The following is a 24698-nucleotide window of genomic DNA, read 5'->3' as shown; positions in this document are numbered from 1 at the left end:
TTCTACCATGGCAATATACAATGAGTGGGTTTAATCCTGGATGCTGATTGGTTAAAACCACATTCCAGCCGGTGTCTTTTCCACAAGTTACCACCAGCTAAAGCTATGAAGTTGAAATGCCTACTTACTCTGTTCCATCTCCGCAATCCACTGTCTCATCAGCCCAGCCAGGCAATTTATAAACTTGATCTCCACTATAAAAAGCATGTAGACATTAACTCCCATTTTTCTTTTCGACTAGCATTTGGTTTTCAACAGCAGCGATTTGTATAAACCTAGCTGTCTGTCTCTCCAACATTTGCAATATTGTTTCAATATTGAAATTCGATCTCTAGCTGTCCCATAGCAATGTCAGGATGAGACGGACAGCTTTTCTCAGCCAGTCGAAATCATGAATCAGCTGGCATCATTTTTATGGATATATATACAAAGAAATGTCAATAGAAAACAGGTCAAACTAATCTAAATGCAGCTAGTTTGCAGTCTTTCCAGCTTCCGTTTGGAGTGATTGTGTTGGCTGTGTTGTTGGCTAGCTTCTCTGAACAAGTGTCCTTGACGAGAGAGCACATGTTCTATGCCAGGCAAAATTGCGCATCATTAGCTCATTGTTATGGATCTATCCATATAAAAATGTCACTGGAAAACCGATCAAACAAACGCAAATGCAGCTACTTTGCTTTTATTCTGGCGGGACTGTTTGACATGACTGTAAATTAGCTGTGGTTGGCTAGCTAGTAAGCAAGTGATTAGGAACGTTGCCAGCCAGTATCGCAATGGAACATTTTAGAACGAATGACTGGAGCGATCGCGTCCATAGATGCAGAACAAAAAGACTTAACGAGTGGGTCGCGTCTCTGGCAACCGAACCGATAGAACGAATGCTTGGGTAGCAAGCAACCTTAGATTTGTGTCGGGACAAAATCTCGTGGAAGTATGAATACATTCATCAATCATTATTTAAACGTTGGTAACCCACTGTCAAATAGTGACTTCGTCTCAAACAACACCCATGCCACTATATCCTCCAAACACTGGCTTCTAGGGCATTATCGCTTAAGTAGTGCACGCTCTTGAACGCCCTTAAAGCCAGTCAGTACTCAACAATGCCATGGTATAAAATGTAAAAGTCGATGCATAATGTAATAATTATATAGTTCAACTTCATGTGCAAAAACGTTATGTTATGCGTTCAGCATATTTATTACATGATTGGCAAGTTATTACATTATGAATGCCAACGTTATTACATTAGAAGCAGCTGTTACATTATTGGCAGTTTACATGATCAAATGCAAAAGTTATTACATGATCAGCTTCTACAAATTCAACTGACTGAAAGTACATATCTGAAAGTACATAAGTACATATCGTGAACAAATGCCGTGGTCAATGCTACTGTAACCGGTGCTATACTGCACCGCTGTAACTCTGCGTTGTGTGTGGTTGATTGAGACTATAAAACGTGGACTTTGGATATCAGGTAGTTTTAATCAAGTAGAACTCACTCTCTGCATCCTGCATCTGCATCCAAAAGGAAATAAAACATTTGTAGAGCACATATGTTCTGAGAATCGTCGCCTCTTTCTCTCTCAGTGCATCAAAATGATTTTCGAATACAAAAATTAATACAGTCTCTCCTTATTATACATAACATATTTTACATAGATAAAACCACATACCTGCATCCAAAAGGAAATAAAACATTTGTAGAGCACATATGTTCTGAGAATCGTCGCCTCTTTCTACAACAGATGCACAATAGGAGGGACTGGGATCATTCGAGGAGCTAGCCATCGTTCACACATACAATAGCCTGCTAATACCTTAGCTAGCTATTAACCACATGTTGAATTCAGAATGTTGATATCATCCTAAAAAGTACAATTACAAGTGCATCTTAACAATACCATCCGCTTATGAGTAACCTCTAAATATACATCATTATTCATGAACAAAACACTGTGTATGACTTTGTACTTAAAATAATCAAACTTTCCTGAAGACAGAAAAAGCGTGCCTACCTCTCTCAGTGCGTCAAAATGATTTGAGCACGCAGGGCAAAACGTAAGTACACACTCCCCTTCTCCCAGGATGCAGGCATGCATAATAACAAATCAACACGACATATTAATACAGGAACCTGGTGAAATTCACATAGTACTTTAACAACTGTTACACTACGACACACCCAATGCTACGACGGCACCAGTGCAATTAGTGGAGCTTACTGAAGAAGTGTTCAAAAGCGCATATCAGACCGAGAGCCTAACGCTTTTCACGTAGTTCTTTATGAGTTTTAGTTTATAAAAACGATCTTACCGCAGAGGCAACAGTTACATGGATGGTAAAAAAAAAAACAGCTTGATTGCCGTAGCAACATCAGGGAAACTGGGCAGAAGGGTGTGAGTGCTTCAAATACAGCCGTTCTGCAACATCTTTAGTTGAGCCTCTCATCAGGTGCGGACTTAGTGATTTGGAGAGACCATTCTGAACCAGAGAAGGAAAACGCAGACTGAAAATATTTGAAATTCCCTTCACTAGTAAAGCTATTTGCATCACCACATGGAAGACAAGGAGGAAGGAAAATAGATAAGAGACAGACTATTGCTATTATTATTTTTAAATTCCTTTGATTTATTAGATGAATATTTCTACATATGATATTTATTGTAAGGTCTCCTCTTAGGATCCTCTTAAGTGCTGGTTTGTGTGTGTGTGTGTGTGTGTGTGTGTGTGTGTGCCAACTTGTGATTGAGGCTGCTGAGCTTTTGTGTCCTGCAACCTATCAAGATAGACCTGGAGAGAGGGAGGGCAGAAGGTACTTGACAGGTTAGAAACTGAGATTATTCCATCCACTTCTGATATTCACCTTACACATCTTCCCTCATGTTTTTAAAAATTATCGTTACTTTACTCTAAAGTTAAGACAGAGAGAGAGATACAGAGAGAGGGTGGGAAGTAGCCTAGCAGTTAAGAGTGTTGGGCCAGTAACCAAAAGGTTGCTTGTTTGAATCCCTGAACTGACTAGGTGACATGTTAAAAGAAAAAGGTTTTGCCCTTGAGTAAGGCACTTAACCCTAATTGCTCCTGTTAGTGGCTCTGGATAACAGGGTCTGTTAAATGACTCAAATGTAAAATACAGAGATAGGTGCACTCCTGCCATCAGACTGTAGAAGACACAACATAGTCCACAAGAACGTACACATCCTTACACATTTAAAACAAATTAATAGTTATTTTACTTTACTCCGAAAGTTTTGAGTTTTGTTGGTCCTAAGGGCTGAGAAGAAATGAGGGAGACAATTCAGACGGGGATGAGGTAGGATGAATGAGTACTCACCATGGTCAGTAAGCGGAGGCAGCAGGTCAGTGGAGTAGCTGAACTCTTGGAAGGCAGTGTGTCGGCCACATGCAGAAACTGAACGGTCCTGGACAAACTCGGCCATCAGGCTCTCATCCACCAGGGTCATGTTGGCAGTGACCTCATCAGGGAGGACCACAAACATCCTGACATCATCCTGCAGGGAGAAAATAGAGAAAGGGAGAGATCAGATCAATTTGATTTTTTTAAATGAACAGTAAGAAGTATTTTCAACTTTTTATACCAGGTTGTGAGAGCAAATTAACTGTGCGGCCCAGGTCTGAGTTGAGTCCCAATTTCACTGGCTAATGGTTCTGGATCATCATGGAAATGCTAGTGAGTGCCTCCCCATCTAGCTTGAAGTCCCCCATCCCTCCACTTTGACTGAACTGAGTTATTGATCTATATATACACGCAAGTACGTACGTGTAAGAGCCAATAGATGAAGCTTAAAAAACAACTTCAGGAGATGAAATGAGGCCTTGAACCCCAGCCCAAATGCCTTTGAACCAGGCCAGAACTTCTTTGCAGGGGCTTGGTCAGAATGCGATCCACCTCGCCACCAGTGTGGTTGATTTACGTCAATGGTTGTGCCTGTTTTGAATCTTTCCGCAAGGTGGCGCCAACTCTCCATATTTTGCAAATGCTCAGTTGGCCCTACAACGCTCATGTGGTTTTAAATTGGTGCCGATTTTTTTTATTCCACTAACGAAAACCCTCACTACTCAAATGACTCAACAAAAAAATCTACAAAATTGCAACAACAAAAACAAAAAGCAGCATCAGCTCTACTTGAATACACAAGTATTGTCCGTGTCATTTTTCGTAGTTGTCGCTACTAAATTTGAGGGACTGTGTCCCCACTTTGAGGGAATACAATATCTCTGATCTGTTTTGGACCCTTTTTGACAAGATCGCACCTCAGTTAGACAGCCCCTCATGCCACAATGCAGCATCATCACTTACACACTCACGCAGCAGGTCCACATGCTGATATCTTTGTGACTCTGGGAGAGCAAGGGCTGGGAAGAATCAGACTCTGAATCCAGCTGTGCTGCTGCTAGTGCTCGCCAGTTGTAGGCTACTGGTGATGATGAGCCACCAACAGCAGATCGAGATTTCGATTCGAGATTTCGTTCCTACTGGTAAACCGGTGTTAGAGTTGTGGAGTTGCAATATCAACAGACCCTTATCTATGGTTTGTATTGGCATGCATTAATCAGGACTACTTTTAAATTGTGTGCAGCGCAATTGAAATATTGGCATTGGGCCTAATGCACAATGTCTCAGGAAATACTGTCTGGATAGGCAATACTCGTTATAGAAAACAGTCAGGCCCGTTACCCGGACCTACAGGCCACAAAAAGTGCACGTGCTGGTTGTGTTTATTTATTTTTTTGGGAGGGGGGTTCAGCTGTTTTCGGAAGATGGGCCAGGGACTCTGAAGTCCTAGCTTCAGTGGGAAGCTGGTTCTAACATTGGGGTGCCAGAGAAAAGCTTGGATTGGGCTGCGTGGGAGCTGGCCAAGAGACCCGAGGAGTGCTTGGGTTTGGGGTTTGATTGTGGGGTTTGAGCAAAGCTGGAAAGTTGGGAGTGATTAGTGCTTTTTGAAGTCTGTTTGATTATTTTTTTAAATCATGGTTTTCAATTTCATTTTCGATAATTGTTTAAAAACATTAAATGCACCATGTATTATGTGGGTTGAATGCTGTAACAACACAGAATAAAACAATTATTAAAAGTCAAATGAAGATAGTGCCCATTACTGCTTATCACATAACAATAATTTATTAACAATATTTCAACTGTGTAGATTACATTTGATGACTTAATTTCCTTCCAAGTCATCTCGTCGCTAAAGAGCTGCTGCCTATGCTGTCTGACAAAATCACAATTTTGTAGTTCTTCAAATAAGGCATACTTTTATGACTGCTGAATATACCAACTATTAACCACTTAGATCATGTATTTTTAGGTAGAGATACCTTGTGAAGCAACAGCTGCTCTCTATATGATCTCACCATCGGCATTCTCTCTTCAGTAGCAGGCGTAAAAGAAACAGATCGGACAAGTAGATGCGCAATGAATTAGCCCTAAACTATGTAGAATATTGGCCTGTTGGAAACGACATCACACAGTTCAGGCTGGATCTGATTTGTCTGTAGAGAAACTGAGCTATGTGCGCATTGAGCTCACAGAAAAAAACCTGAACGAAATGGAATTAAAACGACATTGGTCAATTAGTTGTTTAAAAAACAAAAATAACTGGAATTTTGGTTAATCGCTCAGCACTACAGTTCAAGCACGGCTCGTGATGCAGGTTCACCTAGCCTATACAGGAAAGTTGTAAATTCTAAAACATTATTGGTAGCTGACTAGTATGCTGTTGCATCGAACATTTGTTTCACAATCTGCAATGTTTGAATTTCCAACTTTCAATTACTGAACAACCGGCCAGCAGTCACAAAATGGCAGCTTTGCTACAAAGCTATAGCTTTTGAGAAATGTTTAAAATGAGAACATTATGACCAAATAGGCCTACCAATAAACATTTATCCATAAGCTAAAGCAAAGCTATACATGCCCTGACACCCAGCACCTCGACTTAATCGGTGTGCGTTTCTTTTTCTTCTAGACCACAGAAAGCCTAACATCGACTCGATGGGCATGCAGAAGCATAGACATGTCGCAATTTAAGCACCACGGACAACAACCGTTAGTCTATACTTTGTGAGTGGCTGGCTGGCTAACACAGTAGACATTATATTTTAGGGGTGTGGGGACTCCGACATTGTGGGTGTCCAGAGAATCTGGAATGTGAAGATGCATTTCAATGCTTTATCTTTTCTTTATGCCTCTGTAGCCGAAGAGAACACTTTGGTAGTCATTTCTATATGTATTGCCATGAGTTTAATATCCTCATGTTGTATCCTATATGTGCACACTTGATAGTTGTCATTGAATTGATTTACAACTTACGCACTTTTAGTAAATATACATTTGTATAATTTTTTGCTCTGTCACAATTTAGTCTAGTTGTCTTTGACAAATGAGTAATTGAATGTATTTTCAATTAATGATTATTAAAAGACAAAATGTTGAACAAGACTAAAAACTTGGGCTCATCATGCTTCACTTACAGGCAAGAACAAACTGACAAATGCCTTTGCTTTGATCACACTCACAGACGACCTGACTATCTCCTAAGAATATCTTGGACATTTTTATTGTTATAGTATAACGATTACAGTTCAACGGACAGAAAAACAGCTCTCACAAACTAGGCTTCGAATTTCCATGGTACTGTAGATTGAGTGAAACACTGCTGCAATTAAACATTTGATATGGATTCACAATGCTACTGCTAATTAAAGAACACTACTAGTGGTTAGATGATAGGTATATGATCACGACCAATGGTCAATTGGGGTAACATATTTTAATGTATTGGAGAAAACAAAGTCAGAGGAGGTATCATCATGGGAATAGGAGTGGATTTTTTGTCTCTGTCCCAAATGACACCCCATTCGCTATTTAGTGCACTTATTTTCCCTGGGACCCATATGGCTCTGGTCAAAAGTAGTGCATTATATATGGATTGGGTGCCAATTGGGACGCTCCTGTGTAGTGGAATCCCAACTCACTGTGGGTTTGAAATTGTGATGAGCAAATCATTGGGGCAGCAGGTAGCCCAGTGGTTAGAGTAACCGAAAGGTTGCAAGATCGAATCCCCGAGCTGACAAGGTAAAAATCTGTTGTTCTGCCCCTGAACAAGGCAGTTAACCCACTGTTCCTAAGCCGTCAATAAAAATCAGAATTTGTTCTTAACTGACTTGCCTAGTTAAATAAAGGAAAAAAAAATCATCTAGATGGCAGGATACTTTGAGATATGGGGATACTCTCTTCCTCACTTTACAACCACTGTGCCTGAATAGAGGAGTAAACTACTCCCATTGTCCTCCAAGAGTGGCTGGATATTCTCCTTGTGTTTCACAGTAAAGGGAAAATTCCTTAATAACATGTTATAGCATCTTGTACCTATTGACGAACACAAATACAAGGCAGTCGCTAGCTAAGGATTTCATTATTCTACCCTCAACTAGATTGCCTCGTTTCGGAGTCAATACTTGGTAGACCACAAAATTGGCTTGTTACAAACAAGCTTTTATTTAAAGGTAAAAAAAAAAAGAAAAAAAAGAAAAGAAAACACAGCACAAAAAGTCCAGTCAAACTAAGGTGGATACAGAAATGGAAGATTGCCTGTCATCTTGTCTACTTTGAGGCCAGTAAGTGTGATGGTCCCATGGAGGTTGCAGATCACAATTATGTACATAAAAAATAAAAAATAAACGAGCACAAAACTACATTTCTCAGGAGGCTGGATGCACTGTCAAGTGTAAGTAAGAATGTTGGGCTGAGTCTCGATTTCACCAACCTTCTCCCGAAGTGTACGCTTGCTATGGTGGAATTTTTACAATGGTGGAAACTCCCTCCAGCCAACGCTTACACACCACTCATATGCTTTTAAAACATCACGTGGAGTGTGCCAGTATACACTTCTGGAAAAGGGTGAAGAATCGGGATGTAGCCTTTGGGTAGTATCCTTAACCCTCACATCTCAACAGACGTCACTCTCTCTGCTCCATCTTGACTTTAGGAGGCTTCAGGAAGGACCGGGGTTTCTTCTCTTTTTTAGCCTTGCTCTTGCCTGCCTGGAAACTCCTCCAACTGTCCACTCGCCCATCCCTTGTTTCCTGGTGAAAATATAAGGTAGTAGAGTCAGCGATGCACTAAGTAAACAGCAATATCGGGGACGACTTCTGAAACAACTATCTGCAGTTCCCCCTGCTGCTCGTGGCAACGCCATACCCCTGAATCAGTTAAAACAACTGAAGAGCTAGTTATTCAACAGTAGGTACTCAGTCTCTCCTCATCCCAGGTTATTTTGGGTGAGGATCAAAGTTCTGCTCAAAACATTACCACCCCCCAAAAAATGACTGAAATGTATTTACAACCTTTTTTCAACATACCTCAAAGTTTTTCTGCCATTCCCTCTCTCGCTTAGCTTTCTCTGCCGTCTCAATCTCTTCCTCTCTTGCCCTTTTCCTGAAAAGGAAAACATGAAACATTGAATTCCATTATATTCCCTCCTTAAGGACACAAAAAGACAAGCACAAAGACATTAAGGGCCATGTACAGTGCATTCGGAAAGTATTCAGACCCCTTGACTTTTTCCACTTTGTTACGTTACAGCCTTATTAAATTTAAAAAAATATATATTTACACACATTACCCCATAACAAAGCAAAACAGGTTTTTAGATATGTTTGCAAATATATTTAACATGTAAATGTAATATTTCTGTTTTTTTATAAGTATTCAGAGCCTTTACTCAGTACTTTGTTGAAGCACCTTTGGCAGCGAATACAGCCTCGAGTCTTCTTGGGTATGACGCTACAAGCTGGGCACACCTGTATTTGGGGAGTTTCTCACATTTTTCTCTGCAGATCCTCTCAAGCTCTGTCAGGTTGGATGGTAGAGCGTCGCTGCACAGCTATTTTCAGGTCTCTCCAGAGATGTTCGATCAGGTTGAAGTCTGGGCTCTGGCCGGCCAACTCAAGGATGAACTTTCAGGAGACTTGTCCCAAAGCCACTCCTGTGTTGTCTTGGCTGTGTGCTTACGGTCATTGTCCTGTTGGTGAACCTTCGTCCCAGTCGATTCCTAAGAGCTCTGGAGCAGGTTTTCATCAAGGATCTCTCTTTACTTTGCTCCGTTCATCTTTCCCTCAATCTTGACTAGTCTCCCAGTCCCTGCTGCTGAAAAACATCCCCACAGCATGATGCTGCCACCACCACGCTTCACCGTAGGGATGGTACCAGGTTTCCTTCAGATGTGACGCTTGCCATTCAGGCCAGAGTTCAATCTTGGTTTCATCAGACCAGAGAATCCTTTTTCTCCTGGTCCGAGAGTCCTTTAGGTGCCTTTTGGCAAACTCCAAGCGGGTTGTGCCTTTTATTGAGGAATGGCTTCCGTCTGGCCACTCTACCATAAAGGCCTGATTGGTGGAGTGCTGCAGAGATGGTTGTCCTTCTGGAAGGGTCTCCCATCTCTACAGAGGAACTCTGGAGTGCTGTCAGTGACCATTGGGCTCCTGGTGACCTCCCTGACCAAGGCCTTTCTCCCCCCCGATTGCTCAGTTTGGCCGGTGGCCAGCTTCAGGAAGAGTCTTGGTGGTTCCAAAATGATTCCATTTAAGAATGATGGAGGCCTGTTTTCTTGGGGACCTTCAATGCTGCAGAAAGTTTTTTCCCCCCAGATCTGTGCCTCGACACAATCCTGTCTCGGAGCTCTACGGACAATTCCTTCCACCTCATGGCTTGGTTTTTGCTCTCAATGTCAACTGTGGGACCTTATATAGACAGGTGTGTGCCTTTCCAAATCATGTTCAATCAATTGAACTTACCACAGGTGGACTCCAAATCAACAGGATGCACCCGAGCTCAATTTCATGTCTCATAACAAAGGGTCTTAATACTAATGTAAATAAGGCATGTTTATTTTTTAAAATAAATTTGCAAACATTTCTAAAAAAAACTTTTCTCTTTGTCATTATGCATTATTGTTTTCCTCCCCAATTTAAATCATGTCATCGCTGCAACTCCCCAATGGGATCGGGAGGCGAAGGTCAAGCCTCCTAAACATGACCTGCCAAACCGCACTTATAAACACCCGGCTGCTTAACCCAGAATCCAGCCACACCAATGTGTTGGAGGAAACATTGTTCAACTGACGACCGTGGTCAGCCTGCAGAAGCCCGGCCCGCCACAAGGAGTCGCTAGAGCACGATGAGCCAAGAAAAGCCCCGCCCCCCCGGCCAAACTTGATCTGCCATATGCTAGCGCCAGCCGAGCGAGCCTCCCTCTTCAGTGCCAGTGAAGTGTGTTCGGAACAAATATGCGTCCCAAAGATGTGTTCACTGCGGTAGATTGTTTATTTTCATCAACGATTTGGTTTCAGATGGGTCCACGTAAATAGGATTATAAAGGAAATAAATCGTTCTTCTTGCAAAGCATGTAAACATTCTTAAATGAGCTATTATATTAAATCTGACTATCTACAACAATCACATTATTGTGTGCATGCAACTGCACACGCTGTGAGTCTTCTGTGCTGTTCTGTATTTCATGGACAATATACAGCCTTCAGAAAGTATTCACACTCCTTGAATTTTTCCACATTTTGTTGTTACACAACTTGAATTTAAAATGAATTAGATTACGTTTTTGTGTCACTGGCCTACACACAATACCCCATAATGTGAGTGGAATTATGTTTATCGATTTTTTAATTAATTAAAAATGGTAAAGCGGAAACATGTTGAGTCAATAAGTATTCAACCCCTTTGTTATGGCAAGCCTAAATAAAGTTCAGGAGTAAACATGTGCTTTACAAGTCACATAAATTGCATGGACTCACTGTGTGCAATAAGTGTTTAACATAAAATGTAAATGACTACACCACACATACAGATAATTGTATGGTCCCTCGGTCGAGCAGCGAATTTCAAACACAGATTCAACCACAAAGACCAGGAATGTTTTCCAATGCCTTGCAAAGAGCACCTATTCGTAGATAGGGTAAAATACAAGTAGACATTGAATATCCCTTTGAGCACGGTGAAGTTATTACACTTTGGGTGGTGTATCAATACACCCAGTCACTATAAAGATACAGGCGTCCTTCTGAACTCAGTTGCCGTAGAGGAAGAAAACCAATCAGGGATTTCACCATGAGGCCAATGGTGACTTTAAAACTGTTAGAGTTTAATGGCTGTGATAGGCGAAAACTGTGGATGGTTCAACAACAGTTACTCCACAATACTAAGTGAAAAGAAGGAAGCATCCTGTTTGCAACAAGGCACTAAAGTAAAACTGCAAAAATAATTACTTTACGTTCTGAATACAAAGTGTTATGTCTAGGGCAAATCCAAAACCACTGAGTACCACTTCACATTTTGAAGCATGGTGGCGGCTGCATGTATGCTTGTCATCGGCAATGACTAGGGAGTTGTTTTTAGGATAAAAATAACCAGAATAGACAAAAGCACAGGCAAAATCATAGAGGAAAATCTGGTTCAGTCTGCTTTCCAACAGACACTAGGAGACAAATTCACCTTTCAGCAGGACAATAACATAAAACACAAGGCCAGATATACACTGGAGCCGCTTACCAAGACGACGATAAAGTCTGGATTTAAAACTGGCTTGAAAATCTATGGCAAGTTGACTGAAATGGACCCATTACCTTTCATGCATGTCCTTGGCTTCCCGCTCCTTCCTCTTGATTTCAAGCTCTGCAAACAGCTTCATAGTCTGCTTGTACACCGCCTGTCTGAACTGACGATCAAGAAAATAGTGGTTTCCTTAGTAAAATAACAATAAGCCCAGTCTCAAAAACAGTCTTACATCTGTTACAAGTTATATTTAACCACTTGTCAATACCATTTCTGGGTCATCCTCTTCCAAGAATTGAGGCTTCCCATCCTTCTTCAGCTGTTTCTTCTTCTCTTTCATCTGTTGCAATTTTTAAAAAAAAGATGCAGTTGAAGTGTCATATGCTGTGGCAATACATGAACTCAACTGTAATCGTGGCATCACTAGTATTAATACAATTGTACAGTGAATCTATGTCCCAAATGGCACCCTATTCCCTTTATAGTGCATTACTTTTGACCAGAACCCTATAGGTCCTGGTCAAAAGTAGTGGACAATATAGGGAATAGGGTTCCATTTGGGAAGCTACTGTACCTGTGTGAACAGAGGGACAGGTGGTTAGTTACTCACATTATGCTCAACATATTCCCTTCCTGCTTGGATCACATCAACTGCCCTCTTCTTCTGTTCTGGGTCTAGCAGGTTTTTGTATGCCTTGTCCACAGCTAGAAATACAGTGTGATTGGGGTTGTTAAGAACTCTTTGAATGTATTCGTCTAACTGATGTAGACATACTGTTGACGGCAATTATATTTCTACCTTCAAAGGCTAGTTGTGCTCTGTCTGGATCATCCTGGTTCTTGTCTGGATGGACCAAGATGGACAACTGAAATGGGAGGAGAAATTAGTTGGCATTCATTAGTGTGAGAATCAACAATATCAAATCAAAGTGTATTTGTTAAATACACAGGACACATTGGGGTGTAAATGGCAGTGGTGGGAAAAGTACCCAATTGTCATACTTGAGTAAAAGTATAGATAGAAAGTTACTCGAGTAAAAGTCACCCAGTAAAATACTACTTGAGTAAAAGTCTAAAAGCATTGGATTTTAAATATACCTAAGTACCAAAACTACATTTATTTGATCAAATATACTAAGTATAAATCATTTCAAATGATTATATTATGCAAACCAGAAAGCAGAATGTTCTTGTTTTTAAAATGTATGTATAGCCAGGGTCACATTCCAACACTCAGACATTAGTTACAAAAGATGCACTTGTGTTTAGTGAGTCCGTCAGAACATAGGCAGTAGGGATGACCAGGTGTTCTCTTGATACGTGAGTGAATTTCACAATTTTCCTGATCTGCTATGCATTCAAAATGTAACGAGTACTTTTTGGTGACAGGGAAAATGTATGGAGTAAAAATAACAATATTTTCTTTAGGAATGTAGTGAAGTAAAAGTATATATATATTTAAAATACATTTAATTGAACCTTTATTTAACTAACCAAGTCAGTTAAGAACAAATTCTTATTTACAATGACGGCCTACCAGGGAACAGTGGGTTAACTACCTTGTTCAGGGGCAGAAGGACAGATTTTTACATTGTCAACTCGTGGATTCGATCCAGCAACCTTTCGATTACTGGCCCAATGCTCGCCCCAAGTAAAAGTTGTCAAAAATATAAATAGCAAAGTACAGGTACCCCCAAAAAACTAGTGAAGTAGTACTTTAAAGTATTTTAACTAAAGTACTTTACACTACTGGTAAACGGTGCAATGAAATGCTTTAGTTGCGAGCTCTCTCTCTCAACAGTGCAGTGAAACATGAACTCAAAATAATAACATAAGGCAATAAGTGGTGCAATACAAATAAGGCAGTAGAACATTAAAGATGGAATCTGCAGTGTGCGGAAACAGTGCCACTGCCGCCCCACCACCTTTGTTATTGTTGCAGAGCTGAGGAGTGCGAGCAGAATAGTAAATAAAATTGCAATACGTAGTGCTCTTCTATGTAGAGTCTGACCGATAAATCAGTTGACCAATAAATCAATTTTATTGGCCGATAGCCCTTCACAAAAATAGTTGCATTGGTCTTTATTCCACAGATAAAGCGGCGATATTATATACATTGAAAGAACAAATACGTCTGCTAATTTGCAGTCGTTTTTTTCCCTAGGGGGTGCTCTGTGTATTGCTTGTTGAACATAATTCTGCCCTAAAACACAAGGTGAGAAGAATAGGCTTTATTGATTTTTACTGGGCAGTTAAGAACAAATTCTTATTTACAGTGACGGCCTAGGAACAGTGGGTTATTAGCCTTTTTTTAATAAGTAAATCATCAAAAGTGCTCTATACCAAGCAAGCAGCCCTGTCCTCATCACTTCCAGTGAGGGAAAAAAGTATTTCATCCCCTGCTGATTGTTTGCCCACTGACAAAGAAATGATCAGTCTATAATTTTAATGGTAGGTTTATTTGAACAGTGAGAGAGACAGAATAACAACAACAATAATCCAGAAAAACACATGTCAGAAATGTTATAAATTGATTTGCATTTTAATAAGGGAAATAAGTATTTGACCCCTCTGCAAAACATGACTTAGTACTTGGTGGCAAAACCCTTGTTGGAAATCACAGAGGTCAGACGTTTCTTGTAGTTGGCCACCAGGTTTGCACACATCTCAGGAGGGAGATGAGGCCTAGCCAGTCTCCAGAACTTAATCCCATAGAAAATCTGTGGAGGGAGCTGAAGGTTCGAGTTGCCAAACGTCAGCCTCGAAACCTTAATGACTTGGAGACGATCTGCAGAGGAGTGGGACAAAATCCCTCGAGAAAGTTCTGCTTATAAAACTCACAAAAAAAAAAAAAGAGTAGTGAAGGCGCTGTTTGTTATCAACCAAATTAGGTCACTGTTACTCCAGTCTCTATTGCAGAATTCAGCCTTTTTGACAGCATATACAGTGGGGCAAAAAAGTATTTAGTCAGCCACCAATTGTGCAAGTTCTCCCACTTAAAAAGATAAGAGGCCTGTAATTTTCATCATAGGTACACTTCAACTATGACAGACAAAATTAGAAGAAAAAAAAATCCAGAAAATCACATTGATGGATTTTTAATGAATTTATTTGCAAATTATGGTGGAAAATAAACTTTTGTAATTGACCAAATACTTATTTTCCACCATAATTTGCTAATAAATTCATAAAAAATCCTACAATGTGTTTTTCTGGATTTTTCCCCCTCATTTTGTCTGTCATAGTTGAAGAGTACCTATGGTGAAAATTACAGGCCTCTCATCTTTTGAAGTGGGAGAACTTGCACAATTGGTGGCTGACTAAATACTTTTTTTGCCCCACTGTACTCAAGTCGATTTAAAAATTCACACTAGTCCCCTCGTTCGGTGATTGGCGTTTTCGGGATGTGACAACGGAAAGCCAGCAGGCAGACCTACGGTATGTTTTAGCAGGGAAGTTTGGTAGGGTGACCTGATTTGTAACTATGAAAATAATTTTGTCAAACAGATCGTGAACCTTCTTATTCTAGAGGGGCATCAATAAATAGAAAAATAATTGGGTTAGGGTGTAGAGCAAGATTTATGTCATCTTGTCTTCAGGATATCTTATTATTGATTTACTTTTAGTCTGATCAGTGGAACAATTCTTATTCTTAACAATAGGCTAAAATATAGGGTAATTACTGTGCTTGTCAGTAAGAACAGTACTGTTATTCCCCACACCTATTGTATTATTCCTCTTCTTCACAATTTTGCCAGTGTAATCACATATGCCTACTTGTGTCTTTGAAAATTACGCGTCTCCTTCCTGAGCGGTATGACGGCTGCGTTGTGTTTATACTTGCATACTATTGTTTGTACAGATGAACGTGGTACCTTCAGGCATTTGGAAATTGCTCCCAAGGATTAACCAGACTTGTGGTCTTGGCTGATTTCTTTTGATTTCCCCATGATGTCAAGCAAAGAGGCGCTGAGTTTGAAGGTAGGCCTTGAAATACATCCACAGGTACACCTCCAATTGAGTCAAATGATGTCAATTAGCCTATCAGAAGCTTCTAAAGCCATGCCATAATTTTCTGGAATTTTCCAAGCTGTTTAAAGGCACAGTCAACTTAGTGTATGTAAAAGTGTATGTAAACTTATGACCCACTGGAATTGTGATACAGTGAATTATAACTGAAATAATCTGTCTGTAAACAATTGATAAAAAAATTAGACGTCCTAACCCGACTTGCCAAAACTATAATTTTTGTTAACATGAAATGTGTGGAGTGGTTGAAAAACGAGTTTGAATGACTCCAACCTAAGTGTATGTAAACGTACGACTTCAACTGTACATATAAATAATCGGTGACCTTTGCCTCCCTAAAATTGGTATCGGATTTCAAAAACCTATATCAGTCGGGCTCTACTTTCTTCATGCATGCAATGATGTCAGAGGGTAAAAAAAACAGTGTTCGTTGTTTGCAGTAACTTTGTTGTTGTAATATTGCAAATGAATGTGGCTGTTTCACTATTAAGAATATCAGCTATAAAGATATGGTGGGAAATATAAAACTATAGAATGTACAGTATTTACTATGGAATGTACTTTCAATGTGACAGTTATTTACTGTAGATAAAGTGAGCAGTACAATTAAATAACAGCAATGATGGTAGTGAGTGAAAGTGTATATGTATGAAAGTGTGAATGGGTGTGTCAAGAGTCAGTGCAAATAGTATTTTAATAGGGTGTGGGTGACTAGCAGGTACAGTATGTGCAGGTGGAAAGCTAGGGTTAGCTGTTCAACTGTGTTATGACCTGGAAGCTGTGTTGGAACCGGTAGGTCTAAGACTGGAGCCTCCGGTACCCACTGTCAGATATGTAGTATACCTACCGCTCTGAACCTCTTCTTCAACTCCTCATCTGTTGCCTCTGGATCAATTTGTAACACCTGAAATTCAAATTAGGCATTTCACTGGAAGCAAAGTTTACATTGCATAGCTTAAGCAACACAGATCTGTATTTACCTCAAGCGATTCAAACAGCTAGACAAAGTTGCCGGTGTTGTACAAAGGATGTTGCAAGACCCACTGGTTGATCCTTTAAAAAAAAAAAATATATATATATATCCTAGGCCTCACTCCCCCCTATCTGTGATACCTACCGCAGCCCTGCTCCTCCATATTTAACACCCATCCTGCCAGTCACATTCCGTTAAAAGGTCCCCAAAGCACACACATCAAATCAAATTTTATTTTGTCACATGCGCAGAATACAACAGGTGTTGTTCACCTTACAGTGAATTGCTTACTTACAAGCCCTTAACCAACAACGCAGTTAAGAAAAATAAGTGTTAGGCAAAAAAGATTTTAATAAGGTGTGGTGTTGCTACTATGCTGTGTTGTCATGTGTTGCTGTCATGCTCTGTTGTTGTTTTAGGTCTCGAATGTCATGATGTGCCTTTAGTCATATATATATATATATATATATATATATATTATCCCAGCTCCTGTCCCCACAGGAGGCCTTTTGGTAGGCCATCATTGTAAATAAGAAGTTGTTTTTAACTGACTTGCCTAGTTAAATAAAAATGGTACACTACTCCCTTTCCTTTGAGAAACACACTCTTGCACTTTACCATCTCGCCCAAATACAACAGTCACACAAAGTTATCATTTAACTTCTGACACTAATGCAGCACCTTCAACAAGTATCTCAAATGGGTTGAAACCTGCTACGAAGCACCTGTCAGCACAACACCTAAGCCATTATGGCAAGAGGCTTGAACCTCTTAATGGGGTTGCTGGTGTTGTACTAAGGACACTTCAATGCAGTTATAAACAAAAACCTTGTCACAATAATAATAGATCAACTACAGCTGCATGTGACAGGAACTAGCCACTTACCTCAAACGGGTTTAAATTGAAGTAGGATGACCCAGGTCTGAGCAGCCTGTCTATTTGCTGCTTCGAGGTTAGCACAGAGTCTCTTTTCTCTATCTGCTTTACCTGTTGAACAGAGACATGCCATATTAGTTAGGGTCACAGAAGTACAGTCATGGTCATATTAGCAAGCAAATGGATATTTACATCATCTTGGTCCCTTTCACTGGCCAGCTGGCATAGCATTATCTGTCATGACTCATGAGTCCACTTGGGGAAGGTTGGATAGATGGAACTGAGCATGTTTACATTCATGCCAGAGATCCAACCCACTTGCTTACAGCTGCACTAGGGTCAGACAGGCTTCCTGTCTAGATTAAGACACCCCAGAGCTGGTGTGAGATATGGCTCAGAAAATTAAACTCCATCCAGGGATGAGAAATGTGTTTTACTCCTAAAATTGTCCCATTACCCTAACCGTTACACCGTAAAGATTGAATGATTTCTAAAAACGAGTAGTCTTTCAATCTTCTTGGTGTAACAGTTGGCATAATGGGACAATTCGGAGTACTATACAACGTATTTCTCATCCCTGGATTGGGATATATTTTCCGAGTCATATATCTTAATCTACACAGGAAGCCTGTCCAACCTAGTGCAGCTAGCTGTAAAGAGGGTCGAATCTGCTGTGCTGGCTAGCAATAGCACAAAACAGATCAAATACTCAACCATTTCACCACCGTTTAAATGGGAAACAAAATTCCTCTACACTGATAGAATAGCCGCGTAACAAACTATATGCGTGTCATGATCACAGAGAAGTGTACTGGTGAATCAACAACACTACCCGGTTAGCGTTAGCACTTGGTAGCTTAGCTTAGCTAGCTAGAACGTACACACACACACCGTGTTATGCGAGCTAGCTAGCCCAGTTAACGTTAGCTAACTTTAGCCCCTCTAGCTTTTTAGCTAGCAGATGTTTGTAGGCCTCATAAATGCAGGTCCATGGGACGAATTATCGGTATTTGTCAAATTCATAATGTTAGGTTACATATCAACACACTGAGTAAGATGTATTTCCTAAATGTATCTTACCTCTGTGTAGAAATGATTGAACAAATCATCCGGACCACTCTGGGTAGAGGGCTCTCCTCCAGCAGCCGCCATCTTGGCTAAGACTTCATTCATCTGACGTCACAATATCCACTATCACGTGACTGTCAATGCAGTTTTGGAGTTTTTGCGCTCAAATACATTTATACAAATAAAAAAATAGGGACTTTCAATAAATGTCAATGAAATATATAAAACATATTGCAAATATGTATTGTTTCAGATTGTCCTTTGAAACATTTTCCAAACAATTCAATAAATTGCGTTCAACATAGATAGTTGATGTAAAAGCTTACACTATAACACTTTAAAATGTTTTAAAAATGTTGATAAAAAACTTGAAAACAGGTTAAAATATTTATTATTTTGCTCAAAAAATCATTCGGGTGTTCAAAAATATACCACAACATTTCCACCAATGATCCTTCACGGCCGATGAACAGAAAAAGCAGTTTTCAGTCGGACAATTCAGAGTATCTGTGCGTGTTCCTGGGAAGTGAGCTCTCATCAGATTCCGAGTCGGTGAAGCGTCCTCCACGCGACGGTCTCCAGAGTCCATAGAGAAAGTCTTCTAGGGTGGTAAGGCGTGTGTCCAGAGCTGTCAACTTCTGCTCGATTACCTCCTGTAGCCTGAATCCTTGATGAAACATCGACTGCATGTCCACAGTGTACTGCAGCTGAGGCGGCAGCGGTTGAAATTAAAATTACCAATACTATCTCAATCATTGTTGCAAGTTATATACAGTTGTCTCCAAAATAGGAATTAAGATCACGCGTACTTCTACTAATGATACTGTATGGATAAATATCTTAGATACCCCAGACACATCTATGATGAAACGTATTGGTCAGTCACCTGGTTTTGATTCCTCTTGATGATTCTAAGGCTGATGAAGAGGATGATCAGCAAGATCACAACCAGAGCAAAGGTGACATTGGGCCACTCATGAAGTGCCCAGAACATGGCATCACTGCAAGCGCCATGGACAGATGTGTCCCGAATGCCCACTTGAGGGAACTCCATTCCAACTTGTGACCACGAGGGGATCCCACAGAGATTCATGCACGCCATCTCTGATAGTGTCCTCTTTTTCTTCTCCGGTCAATTGACGAGGCGCATGCTCATGAGAAACCAAAATCGGTATATGCAGACTTGAGAATTTGAAATTCCACAACCTCAACCCCTATTGTGATGTAATAGTGCTAGACAACTGTGAAATATGTCATAAAAGACTACATGTTCAATAGAAATAGGCACTGTTGCTTTTTGCCAAGCTAAATCATCACCTTACACATACATCACACCAGTCTTGAAATCCCAAAGAATAAGTCAATTTACTTGAACGAAACTGTATATAAACAATACAAAAAAAGGGTTATCAAAAGTTTAAGAACATCTACTAATTCAAGGGTTTTTCTTTATTTTTACTATTTTCTACATTGTAGAATGATAGTGAAGACATCAAAACTATGAAATAACACACATGGAATCATGTAATAACCAAAAACAGTGTTAAACAAATCAAAATATATTTTATATTTAGATTCTTCAAAGTAACCACCCTTTGCCTCGATGACAGCTTTGCACACTCTTGGCATTCTCTCAACCAGCTTCATGATCTAGTCACCTGGAATGCTTTTCCAAAAGTCTTGAAGGAGTTCCCACATATGCTGAGCACTTGTTGGTTGCTTTTCCTTCACTCTGAGGTCGAACTCATCACAAACAATCTCAATTGGGTTGAGTTCGGGTGATTGTGGAGGCCAGGTCATCTGATGCATTACTCCATCACTCGCCTTCTTGGTCAAATAGCCCTTACACAGCCTGGAGGTGTGTTTTGGGTCAGTGTTCTGTTGAAAAACAAATTATAGTCCCACTAAGCGCAAACCAGATGGGATGGCATATCACTGCAGAATGCTGCCGTAGCCATGCTGGTTAACATGGCCTTGAATTCTAAATAAATCACCAACAGTGTCACCAGCAAAGCACCTCCTCTCCTCCATGCTTCACGGTGGGAACCACACATGCGGGGATCATCTGTTCACCTACTCTGCGTCTCACAAAGACACGGTGTTTGGAACCAAAAATCTCAAATTTGGACCCATTAAACCAAAGGACAGATTTCCACCGGTCTAATGTCCATTGGTCATGTTTCTTGGCCCAAGCAAGTCTCTTCTTCTTATTGGTGTCCTTTATTTAGTAGTGGTTTCTTTGCAGCAAATCGACCATGAAGGCCTGATTCATGCAGTCTCCTCTGAATAGTTGATGTTGAGATGTGTGCTACTTGAACTCTGTGAAGAATTTATTTGGGCTGCAATCTTAGGTGCAGTTAATTGCCAATTTCTGAGGCTGGTAACTCTAATGAACATATCCTCTGCAGCAGAGGTAACGCTGGGTCTTCCTTTCCTGTGTCGGTGGTCCTCATGAGAGCAAGATTCATCATAGGGATTGATAGTTTTTGCAACTGCACTTGAAGAAACTTTCAAAGTTCTTGAAATTTTCTGTATTGACTGACCATCATGTCTTAAAGTAATGGACTGTTGTTTCTCTTTGCTTATTTGAACTGTTCTTGCTATAATATGGACTTGGTCTTTTACCAAATAGGGCTATGTTCTGTATACCAAACCTACCTTGTCACAACTGATTGGCTCAAACGCATTAAGTAAAGAAATTCCACAAATGAACTTTTAACAAGGCACACCTGTTAATTGAAATGCATTCCAGGTGACTACCTCACGAAGCTGGTTGAGAGAATCCTAAGAGTGTGCCAAGCTGTCAAGGCAAATTTGATTTAACTAGGCAAATCATTTAAATTCTTATTTACAATAATGCCCCCCCCCCAGCCAAACCCTCCCCTAACCTGGGTCTGTAGTGTCACCTCAAGCGCTGCAGTGCCTTAGACCGCCGCTCCACGCGGGAGGCCCTGTAAAAAGCCCTTTTGAATGGATTTCACATGACTGATGTGAGCAGCCACGGGTGGGCCTGGGAGGACCTAGGCCCACCCAATTGGGAGCCAGGCCAAGCTAATCAGAATACGTTTTCCACCCACTAAAGGGATTTATTACAAACAGAAATACTCAGTTTCATCACTTGTCCGGGTGGCTGATCTCAGACAATTACGCAGGTGAAGAAGCCAGATGTGGAGGTCCTGGGCTAGCATGGTTACACATGGTCTGCGGTTGTGAGGCCAGATGGACGTACTGACAAATTCTCTGAGACAACATTGGAGGTGACCTATGGTAGCGAAATTAACATTACATTCTCTGGCAACAGCTCTGGTGGACATTCCTGCAGTCAGCATACCATTTACACAACCCAGCACAAGGTGCTCCTGTGTAATAATCATCCAATTTAATCAGCTTCTTGATATGCCACACCGGTCAGATGGATTATCTTGGCAAAGGAGAAATCACTAACAGGGATGTAAACACATTTGTGCACAACATTTGTGAGAAATAAGCTTTTTGAGCATATGGAAAATGGGATCTTTTATTTCAGTTAATGAAAAATGGGGGACACACACACAGCCCAACTTTCCCTCATATTTTATTGTCTCTGGCTGGTGTCCAGCAGTCTGTCTTCATGTTATCTGGTGGAGCAGCCACAGCAGTGACAGTGCCTGCCCCTTCTGCCACGGACAGCTCGCTTGACCTCCTCCAGGGCCTCCAGGCGCTGACTGGCCTCCCTCACCCTTGCTGCCAGGCTCTCCTTAAGTTCCAGGCCTTGATATAGCTGCTTAGACAAGGCATCTGCCTCAGACCACTCCTGGATAGGGATGTCGACACATCAAAACATTAATGACCAGAAGAAATCCACAGATTAAATAGTGTCAATACAAATAAATATTTATACAAATGTAAGATTTCATATTTTAGAAAATATAATTTTTACCTTCCATTTACATATTTTTCTATAAGCATGGTAGCCAGCAGCAGCTATGACAAAGACTAGCAGCAGGGGTGAGAGGTATGGGGACAGGAGATCGATGTAGTAGAGTAGCCTTGGAGTTCTCTCATCAGCCTGGGCTCGGAAATATGCCAGGAGTTCATCAGGGGAGATGTCAATGCCCACTGTTGCCCAGGCTGGGAGTTTGGAGAAAATAACAGAGGTCTCTTTAGGAGGGCTGGAAAAGGGCCACATAGAGAAAGCCATATCAAATATCAGACATTCCTGTGAAACATAGCATAGGTTTGGCAACAACTCAATAGAGTCTTGAAAACAAATCAGAATGCTAGGTTATCAATGGAATCCTATTGGAATATTCTATGCAAATGTCAGTGAATAACAATTATGACATCACATCTCAGAGCATGTTCAATGGATGTACCTCTTACACTAATATAAATGAAGGGCTCCAATTTCCAATGATAGATGTATAATACAGAATAAAATAGAAAAAGAACAAGACCTTACCCATAAGTCCACTCCATCTCGAATGAGCCCAACCTAACTGGTCCACAGGAAGGGCAGGGTGAGGGCTAGCTTGAGGGAAGCTCCCGTACAGTCTGGTGACAGAAGCAACATATAAAACACAACTACTCTTATTAAATATAATCCTTTAAAATCAGACATTAATACAAAGCTAAATTGTGTACAACATGAATAAAATATCGCTGGTGCAATATAAGGCACATCAGTAAAACAAATAGACACTGCCCTCCTGTGGATTTAAAATGTAAAGACCAATTTCCAGGCACTGTCTTTTGTTGTCGCTTGCCCAGCAGTTGACTAAATTGTAATCTTCAAAGGCATTGGGATCAGTGTAGTTATCAATTACCACAGTAGTAAAAAGTACTCATCATACAGAAAGCCAATGTCAGTTTAGAATTGCCCAATAAAAATATGCTTGGTTAGAGAAAATAAAAGGAATTCTAGTCCCCCTTGCTTCCGTTAAAGAAAGCTGCCTCTAGAGATTAAATGCGACAGTGACAGCTGAAGCGATTATCACAACAGGGTGTAGCTAAGTGTGTCCCAAATGGCACCCTATTCCTCATGTAGTGCACTGCGTTTGACCATGGCCCTAGCGGCTGTTAGAAAGTAGCGCACCATATAGGGAATTGTCCAAGTGACAGGTGTTGGGGGCTTAGGCCGATCTCCTTTATAGAAAAGCCTCGAGTTGGACTGCCTACTTTTGTCCATTTCATTCCGTAGATTAACAAACTAATCTACTTCTGAGTAAATGTGGCCAATTGGCTTTAATACTGTGACTTACCACTTATTGGTCAATCAGGATGACTAGGCTACATCCTAAGTAAGGGGGCTAATAACTTCAAATCATTTGTCTTCTATCTAGACTTACAACGCAATTATTCAGAAGCTTCATTACCCTAGTTTGAGGATGCAAGGATTGATGTGGTTGACACTGACAAAAATAATCAATTGAAATGTAGGCCTACATCACTCACGGTAGTATATTAGTAACAACAATAACAAGGAGCATGGCATGACTGTGGCTGGAAGTCCCCCCCCTTTGATTTTAGCAGCAGTTGTAGGTGAGGAGAGACAGTACTCAACTAGCTCACCCGGGCCTTTTGTAAGGAACACCGTTCAGGGTGAGTTCTTTCCTCACTCAAGCGATGCCGCTCTTGCTTCACCACCTGGGTAAGTTGGAATAAAAGGACAAAAGATAAACACAAATAATAATATAAATGAAACCGAAGGCATTTGCTCTTAGCATTTCTCTATGGAACAACAGCAGGGCTTGAAGGGTCATTGCTACAGCAGCAAAAGACAAAAACGTACAGCAGCAGCACAGACATTACTTTCATAATTTGTGAATCATTTTTATCCTTTGGAGGTTCCCAGTCTGTAATAAGAAATTACTGAATAATTGGGCCTCATGGTGTTTGAGTGGAGGTGAGTTGCAACTGATCCAGTGCCTTCAGGGAAGGGGAATGTATTTGAATTCTCAGTTGTTCTGGTCTTCCTGTAGAGTCCAATGTAAATGATTGCGAGGTAGAAATTTCTGCATCGTTGTACAAAATGTACAACTATTGTGTTCATTTTTATTTTATTTGTATACCTTTAGAACCTTTACCAGATCATAAGAGGGTGGCATATCCTGGAAAATAAAGGGTTATAATCCTTTTTTATTCAGTCATTCAAACATCATTTGTGCTCTCTGTCAT

At 40.6% G+C, this 24698-nt stretch overlaps 2 protein-coding genes across 5 annotated transcripts; both read right to left on the bottom strand.

Moving 5' to 3' along the window:
• Positions 1–6565: 6565 nt before the first annotated feature.
• LOC110488529 (dnaJ homolog subfamily C member 8) lies at positions 6566–19215 on the bottom strand. The gene is made up of 9 exons (XM_021560761.3): positions 18555–19215; positions 17484–17585; positions 16472–16528; positions 12395–12461; positions 12206–12300; positions 11864–11935; positions 11667–11758; positions 8392–8467; positions 6566–8115 (listed from the first exon to the last, which is right to left on the bottom strand). Exons 1-9 carry the CDS (start codon positions 18645–18647, stop codon positions 7990–7992), a joined length of 780 nt encoding a protein of 259 aa, XP_021416436.1. The 5' UTR covers positions 18648–19215; the 3' UTR covers positions 6566–7989.
• Positions 19216–22031: 2816 nt separating this feature from the next.
• On the bottom strand, positions 22032–24138 carry LOC149970298 (uncharacterized). Of its 4 annotated transcripts, none has more exons than XM_090228228.1 (4): positions 23976–24138; positions 22984–23075; positions 22462–22652; positions 22032–22335 (listed from the first exon to the last, which is right to left on the bottom strand). In XM_090228228.1, exons 1-4 carry the CDS (start codon positions 24008–24010, stop codon positions 22156–22158), a joined length of 498 nt encoding a protein of 165 aa, XP_090084354.1. In that variant the 5' UTR covers positions 24011–24138; the 3' UTR covers positions 22032–22155. The 4 variants fall into 4 exon arrangements, with proteins under 4 accessions (XP_090084354.1, XP_090084355.1, XP_090084357.1 ...); XM_090228229.1 differs by having other exon boundaries at positions 22462–22693; positions 24093–24127; XM_090228231.1 differs by having other exon boundaries at positions 22462–22693; positions 23976–24098.
• Positions 24139–24698: the final 560 nt, after the last annotated feature.

The sequence above is a fragment of the Oncorhynchus mykiss genome, chromosome 30 (assembly GCF_057628025.1).
Source record: "Oncorhynchus mykiss isolate SJ-2025 chromosome 30, ASM5762802v1, whole genome shotgun sequence".
Lineage (NCBI taxonomy): Eukaryota > Metazoa > Chordata > Actinopteri > Salmoniformes > Salmonidae > Oncorhynchus > Oncorhynchus mykiss.
The sequence above is the reverse complement of the archived record's forward strand: the minus strand, read 5'-3'. Positions and strand labels throughout refer to the sequence as shown.

What these genes read in the sequence shown, in the direction of transcription:
- LOC110488529 (XM_021560761.3), bottom strand. Translation starts at nt 18,647, where the DNA reads ATGAATGAAGTCTTAGCCAAGATGGCGGCTGCTGGAGGAGAGCCCTCT. An exon ending in TCAATTTAAACCCGTTTGAG is followed by an intron (nt 16,529 to 17,483) that starts GTAAGTGGCTAG and finishes TTTGAATTTCAG; the next exon opens with GTGTTACAAATTGATCCAGA. An exon ending in AATGGCAGAAAAACTTTGAG is followed by an intron (nt 8,116 to 8,391) that starts GTATGTTGAAAA and finishes TATTTTCACCAG; the next exon opens with GAAACAAGGGATGGGCGAGT.
- LOC149970298 (XM_090228228.1), bottom strand. Translation starts at nt 24,010, where the DNA reads ATGCTCCTTGTTATTGTTGTTACTAATATACTACC. An exon ending in GTTGTTACTAATATACTACC is followed by an intron (nt 23,076 to 23,975) that starts GTGAGTGATGTA and finishes TTCTGTCACCAG; the next exon opens with ACTGTACGGGAGCTTCCCTC. An exon ending in GAAAAATATGTAAATGGAAG is followed by an intron (nt 22,336 to 22,461) that starts GTAAAAATTATA and finishes ATCCCTATCCAG; the next exon opens with GAGTGGTCTGAGGCAGATGC.